This window comes from Ailuropoda melanoleuca, chromosome 4 (assembly GCF_002007445.2).
Source record: "Ailuropoda melanoleuca isolate Jingjing chromosome 4, ASM200744v2, whole genome shotgun sequence".
Classification (NCBI taxonomy): Eukaryota; Metazoa; Chordata; class Mammalia; order Carnivora; family Ursidae; genus Ailuropoda; species Ailuropoda melanoleuca.
Window position 1 is genome coordinate 11,636,848 of NC_048221.1, and position 7,386 is coordinate 11,644,233.

At 42.4% G+C, this 7,386-nt stretch overlaps 2 protein-coding genes across 2 annotated transcripts in view; both read right to left on the reverse strand.

Moving 5' to 3' along the window:
- LOC100480544 (olfactory receptor 10H3) overlaps positions 1-3,922 on the reverse strand; it is a 5,496-nt gene extending 1,574 nt beyond the window's left edge. The window contains exons 1-2 of the mRNA XM_034657195.1: positions 3,901-3,922; positions 2,689-2,739 (exon numbers count right to left, since the gene is read on the reverse strand). Coding sequence (XP_034513086.1) covers positions 2,689-2,739; positions 3,901-3,922 — 73 coding nt within the window. The remainder of the gene's footprint in view (positions 1-2,688; positions 2,740-3,900) is intronic.
- A 2,501-nt stretch (positions 3,923-6,423) lies between these two features.
- LOC105234813 (olfactory receptor 10H3-like) overlaps positions 6,424-7,386 on the reverse strand; it is a gene marked incomplete at its 3' end in the record, with an annotated part of 2,526 nt that continues 1,563 nt past the window's right edge. Inside the window, exon 2 of the mRNA XM_034657196.1 lies at positions 6,424-6,451. Coding sequence (XP_034513087.1) covers positions 6,424-6,451 — 28 coding nt within the window. The remainder of the gene's footprint in view (positions 6,452-7,386) is intronic.

The following is a 7,386-nucleotide window of genomic DNA, read 5'->3' on the forward strand; positions in this document are numbered from 1 at the left end:
AAAGGAACATCAATATCATGTTAATATACGTAATGTTTTAGGAAAGCAACTGCATTTTAAAAAACTCATTTAGTGAGAAGTGTGGCTTTGTTTTACATTTTGGCAAATTTGTCCAATGTTGGCAGGATGGAAGACAACATGATGCTTGTATCTGCTTCTTCATTCAGCTTGTGGCTATACGCAGTTTTAGTTGAAGCATAGGACAAAAATACATTCTCTCCTTCATTGGAAAAATGAGGTCCTGATCCCCCAGAAAGGGTCTCTGGGACCCCAGGGTCCTCATATCACCCTTTGGTAGCCTCTGTTAAAAAAACATCTAGGAATTAACCAAACACATGCAATATCTCCAAGGACAAAGTTGTTTTGTTTTTTTTAGGTGCATAGATAATTTATTTTTTTAAATCATATGTCTTATTATATTATGTTAGTCACCATCAGTACATCCCTGGTTTGTGATGTAAAGTTTGATGATTCCTCATTTGTGTATACAACTGATATATATGTAGAAGATGGCCTGGATACATGGAAAACATGGAAACCAATGTGCTCTCTTGGATGGGATGAGCTAATAGAGCAGTTATGTCAGTTCTTCCCCAGATTATACTCAGTGTAACTGCATTTAAAATTTAAGAAGCTATATTTAAGTACTATCTTAAACCTCCTTCTGAAAACTAATGTCAGTGAAAAGCTATACTGGTCTTCTAAAAATGGAGTATACATGGGGCACCTGGGTGGCTCAGTCGGTTGAGAATCAGACTCTTGATTTCAGCTCAGGTCATGATGCCAGGGTGCTGGGATCAAGCCCCAGTCCAGCTCCCTGCTCAGCAATCAGTGGGGAGTCTGCTTGCCTCTGTCTCCCTCTGCACATCCCCCCAACTCCAACTCTCTCTCTCTCAACTAGGTAAATGAATCTAAGAGAAAATTTAAAATATAAAATAAATAAAAATGGAGTACACAAGATAGATAGATATGCCTCCTGGTATTGAGACTCACATTAGACTCAGAATCATTTTAAAAATTGTAAACCTGGAACAGATATGTATCATATGTATAATACACATATCACACTAGTTGGATACCTCAGAAATATCCCTGCTTGATTCAAAACCCAATAGGTGATAAAGGTGGGAGTACAAAATCAAGTGGAAAAAATGGGTTGCTTAAACTAGTTTGTGGTGGGAAAACTGGTGATTTTACGAAGCCATGCAAATCTGAATTCCTGCCCAACATTGCAGGCAAAGGTGGAATCCAGATGGATTTCACCCATAGAAGGAAATATGAAGTTGGCAAGAGAAGCTGCAGGAGAATAGCTTTGTGATCTAAGAGTGAAGAGGAGTCATTAAACAGACCTCAAAAGCACAAATGTTAAGGTGATTTTAGAAAGACAAGAGATGTCTCTATGCATGTTTTATATACAAAGGAGCATTTGAATTTTATAAGCGTATCTTCTATCAGTTGTTGATGCCATTCTCAGTAGATAAATGTGAACTGCTTGGAAAAAGAAACAGACGTGAAAACTTCCCCGAGGAATTTGTTCAACAGAGGATATCCAGGATCCATGAACGGACAGGTGGAAATTGGGAAAAGAGCCTTTGAATTGTTGAAAATTGACCAGGAGATACTATCTAGAAGAAATAAGAAGCCAGTGACATTCAGAAGGAGAAACCTCAATGCAGAAACGAGCCAAGGATGTGAGCAGAGAAGGACGGTTTTAAGACAAGGAAGGGGGAGGAAAATGATCATGGACTTTCACTGTGCACCTATTCATTTCCCCAGATTAGAAAGTACCCAATGCCGATCGAAATACGGGCAGAAAGCAATCCTCATGGCCCGCTGGCGAGAACGGAGACTGGAGAAGCACAGACTTCGCCTGCTCTGTGCACCAGGACATGGGCTCCTGAGCATCTATTTGGATCGCTCACACCTGTCTGAGGGGAGCATGTCAGAGGATGTTTAGGTAGCACTGCTTGTAGTGGGGGAAATGGGCAAGTCTGCTTGGAAACCATAATTGGGAGGAGGGCAGATCACATGGGCTGGATGTAACTCCTGGGTCCCCAGGTAGGAGTTCAATGCACACAGCAGTGTAAAGGAACCTGTAAAATGATCTTGAGTGAATGAAGCAAAAGCAGATGAACACTCTAGCGTAATTCCATTTGGGCACACTAAAATTAGAGCACCTGAAACTATTCTGGACCATGCTGTAAGGATGTATACACGTCACTTTACCTTTGTCAAAACCCACAGAATGAGTAACACAGTCAACCCTAATGTAACCTATGAGTTGAGTTAATAATAATGGAACCATACTGGTTCACCAACTGGAACAAATGGGCCACAAGAATACCAGATTGTACAAGGTTTAGCAATAACCCTGGCCTCAACCCACCAGATGCCAGTAGCATCCCCTCCCTCCCCATGAGCTGGAACAACAATAAGATCCTCCAGGCATGTACAAACATTTCCGGTGGGGGGGGGCATTCCAGAATCAGCCCCAAACAAGAATGCAGACCTAGAAGCTGCAAAGGGCACTAGGTTGGGTAAAGAACCCAAGTCCCAGAATGGGCAACCAGGGAGGACTCCTAGCAGCTGCCCAAGGCTAAGAGTCTGTCCTATGATCCTTCTCCCAGACCCTGTCCCATCTTGAGTCTGGGCCTTGCTCCCCACAACTGTCCGAGTATTGCCACCTACCTTGTCCCTCCTGGTACCCCTCAGCCTGGGTTAACTTTTCCAGGAAGCAGCCTGCAGGGGAAGGCAGAAGAAGCTCTCCTGCCTGAAGCTGTCAGCAGCACACAGGGGCAGGTATGGGGCCAGACGTCCTGGCTCCTGGAAGAGATGCTGTGTGCTTTATCCCTGCTGCAGCTTCCCAGGAGGCTGCTCCCCAGGGTNGAAGCTCTCCTGCCTGAAGCTGTCAGCAGCACACAGGGGCAGGTATGGGGCCAGACGTCCTGGCTCCTGGAACAGATGTTGTGTGCTTTATCCCTGCTGCAGCTTCCCAGGAGGCTGCTCCCCAGGGTCTCCCCAGGACACCAACTTGCAAGGCTGCCCTCAGGGTCTGGAGAGGCCAGGAGGATCATCAGAGGACCTCCGGGGACCTGCAGCCTCTACACCTTCCTCTAACCCAACACAACTAAGCCTCCCAGCTGTCTCTCCCTGCCCAGAGAGCCCCAGCCCCTGCTGAAGACTAGGAACTCCCAGTCCTGGGGGCAACAGGGCTAGATTGGATGCCCTCAACCCCTTGGGGTCAGGGTGGGGTCAGAGGGAAAGCAGGAGCTGGAGGAGCCCAGAGTGGGAATCCAGGGCTCCGACTAGGGTCAAGACAGTTGGAAGACTTATACCCAGTATAAGGGTAATTTAGAGCTGGGTCTTGGAGAGTCATTTCTCTTTGTCAATAGAAGTTATCAGTGTCTTCTCGCCAAACTGGATAGCCCCACTTCTTCTTGTGGTCAAGTTCTTCCCTATCCTTGTTTCCCTGGTGGTCCAGGCCAAAGAGTCCACATTAACATCTGCCTCTCTGTGATACAGCCAAACTAATATTTGGTCTCTTGTGTGTTTTTGTTTACTGACCCTCTGATGAGAGTCCTTGTATGCTCATGAGATGGCTGGTGGCCGTGGGTTTAATGTTACAACACATCTTTTTTTTTATAATAATATTTTTTTTATTATATTATGTTAGTCACCATACAGTACATCCCTAGTTTTTCTGCCTCCAACTCCAAGATCTGGCCTCATCGTTAAGTAATAGTTTAGATCCACAGAAGGCCCCCTTCCTGGATCCCCTCAGACATAATGCTTTCCCAAACCTGAGCATGGGAGTCAGACTGACCTAAATTTCCATGGGACCCCTTCACTCCTGTGTTATGTGACCTCCACCGTTTCTCATCTGCATAAGGCTACCCATACCCTTGACTTCCCTTTGTGCCATCTCGAGATATCATTGTGCCTACAACACATCCCCCAGATAGATTCAAGTAAAAACAGGAGTGAGAAATTGGTGTTTTCCTGAAAGTAATGTGGGGAAAAGGGAAAAGGATTTCCGTAAGATGTCAGATAGCAACACCCTTTTACCATCCTTTATGTTCTGACCCAAGCATGAACCCTCTCCCCCTTCCAGCCCTCATTTCTCTCTGTCTGCATCCTTCTACTTCTGGTCCCTTTGTCTCTCATTCTCCCTTCCCTTTCTCTTCTAAGGTGAAATTTGCTCTGTTACCAGTCTTCTCCTTCTTCATTCCTTTTCCAGATTTTGCCCCATACCCAATTTTATGCAACTTTCTGTTTGAATCAATTGAAAGGACTCCTATTCCACTAGTTCATTCTCTCTTTTTATCTCCCTCTCTCTCACTCTCCCTCTCTCTCTCCCCTTCACCTTCTAAACTCTTAAGATAGAAAACCTCCCTAAGTGTGTATCCTTTCCAAAGCAGGGAACAATTATAAATAGTAAACCATCTTCCAGGAGACTAATAGTTTATTTTCTTTTGTGCATTTATTATAATTTAAGACAGTAGTATATACTTGAAATGTAAATGGACTAGATGCCCCCAATCAAAAGACACAGGGTATCAGATTGGATTAAAAAAAGCAAGACCCATCGATATGCTGTCTGCAAGAGACTCACTTTAGACCACCTCCAGACTGAAAGTGAGTGTGTGGAAAACCATTTGTTATGCTAATGGACATCAAAGGAAGCTGGGGTGGCAATCCTTTCATTAGACAAATTAGATTTTAAACCAACGAATGTAATAAGAGATGAGGAAGGACCACTGTATCATAATCAAAGGGTCTATCCAACAAGAAGATCTAACAACTATAATATTTTTGCCCCTCGCATGGGAGCAGCCAATCATATAAGCCAATTAATAACAAAATCAAAGAAACACACAGATAATAATACAATAATAGTGGGGGGGTTCTGCAATGGACAGATCATCCAAACAGAAGATCAACAAGGAAATAAAGCCTTTGAATGACACACTGGACCAGATGAACTTCACAGAATATATTCAGAATATTCAGAACCATACTAAAGCAACAGAATACACATTCTTCTCTAGTGCACATGGAACATTCTCCAGAATAGATTACATACTGGGTCACAAATCAGGTCTCAACCAGTACCAAAACACTGGGGTCATTCCCTGCATATTTTTGGACCACAATGCTTTGAAACTGGAACTCAATCACGGGAAGAAATTTGGAAAGAACTCAAATACCTGGAGGTTAAAGAGCATCCTACTAAAGAATGAATGGGTTAACCAGGAAATTAAAGAAGAATTAAAAAAAAAAGAAAACACAACGGTTCAAAAATTGTGGGATGCAGTAAAAGCAGTCCTAAGTATATAGCAATACAAACCTTTTCAAGAAACAAGAAAGTTCTCAAATACACAAGCTAACCATACACCTAAGAGAGCTGGAAAAGGACAGCAAAGCCTAAACCAGACAGGAGAAGAAAATTAATAAAGATTAGAACAGAAAACAATGAAATAGAAACCAAAAGAACAATACAACTGATCAAGGAAACTAGGAGCCTGTTTTCTGAAAGAATTAATAAGATTTTATTTTTTTTTTAAGATTTTATTTATTTATTCGACAGAGATAGAGACAGCCAACGAGAGAGGGAACACAAGCAGGGGGAATGGGAGAGGAAGAAGCAGGCTCCCAGCGGAGGAGACTGACGTGGGGCTCGATCCCGGAACCCCGGGATCATGCTCTGAGCCGAAGGCAGACGCCCAACCGCTGTGCCACCCAGGCGCCCCTATAGTGTCCTTTCTTGATTAAAACTCTTCAGAGTGTAGGGATAGAGGGAACATACCTCAATATCATAAAAGCCATCTATGAAAAGTCCAAAGCAAATAGCATTCTCAGTGGTGAAAAACTGAAAACTTTTCCCCTAAGATCAGTAACACAGCGGAGATGTCCACTATCATTGCTGCTGTTCAACATAGTACTAGAAGTCCTAGCCTCAGCAATCAGACAAAAAATAAATAAATAAATAAAAATAAAAAGCATCTGAATTGGCAGAGAAGAAGACAGACTCTCACTCTTTGCAGATGACATGATGCGGTATGTGGAAAACCTAAAAGACTCCACCTCAAAATTGCTAGAATTCATACAGGAATCCAGCAAAGTGGCAAGATACAAAATCAATGCACAGAAATCAGTTGCATTCCTATACACTAACAATGAGTTAGAAAAAAGAGAAATTAAGGAATCAATCCCATTTACACTTGCACCCAAAACCATAACATACCTAGGAATAAACCTAACTAAAGGGGTAAAGCTTCTGTACTCAGAAGACCATAGAACGGTCATGAAAGAAATTGAGAAAGACACAAAGAAATGGAAAAACATTCCATGCTCATGGATTGGAAGAACAAATATTGTTAAAATGTCTATGCTACTTAAAGCAATCTACACATTCAATGTAATCCCTATCAAAACACCACCAACTTTTTTCACAGAGCTGGAACAAATAATCCTAAAATTTGTATAGAACCAGAAAAGACCCGGAATAGCCAAAGGAATGTTGGGGGGAAAAAAAAGCAAAGCCTGACTTTGCATCACAATGCCTGACTTCAAGCTCTATTACAAAGCTGCGATCATCAAGACAGCATGGTACTGGCACAAAAACAGACACATAGATCAATGGAACAGAATAGAGAACCAAGAAATGTACCCTCAGGTCTATGGTCAACTAATCTGTGACAAAGCAGGAAAGAATATCCAATGAAACAAGGACAGTCTCTTCAACAAATGGTACTGGGAAAACTGGAGAGCCACATGCAGAAGAATGAAACTGGACCATTTCCTTACACCACACACAAAAATAGATTCAAAATGGAGGAAAGACTGAAATGAGAGACAGGAATCCATCAAAATCTTAGAGGAGAACAAGGCAGCAACCTCTTTGACCTCGGCCGCAGCAACTTCTTGCTAGACACATATCCAAAGGCAAAGGAAACAAAGGCAAAAATGAACTACTGGGACTTCATCAAGATAAAAAGCTTTTGCATAGCAAAGGAAACAGTCAACCAAAAGGCAAACAACAGAATGGGAGAAGATATTTGCATATGACATATCAGATAAAGGGCTAGTGCCCAAAATCTGTAAAGAAATTATCAAACTCAACACCCAAAAAACAAATAATCTGGTCAGGAAATGGGCAGAAGACATGCACAGACATTTCTGCAAAGAAGACATACAAATGGCCAACAGACACATGAAAAAATGCTCAACATCACTCAGCGTCAGGGAAATACAAATCAAAAGCACAATGAGATACCACCTCACACGAGTCAGAATGGTTAAAATTAACAAGTCAGGAAATGACATATGTTGGTGAAGATGTGGAGAAAGGGGAACCCTCTTACACTCTTGGTGGGAATGCAAGCT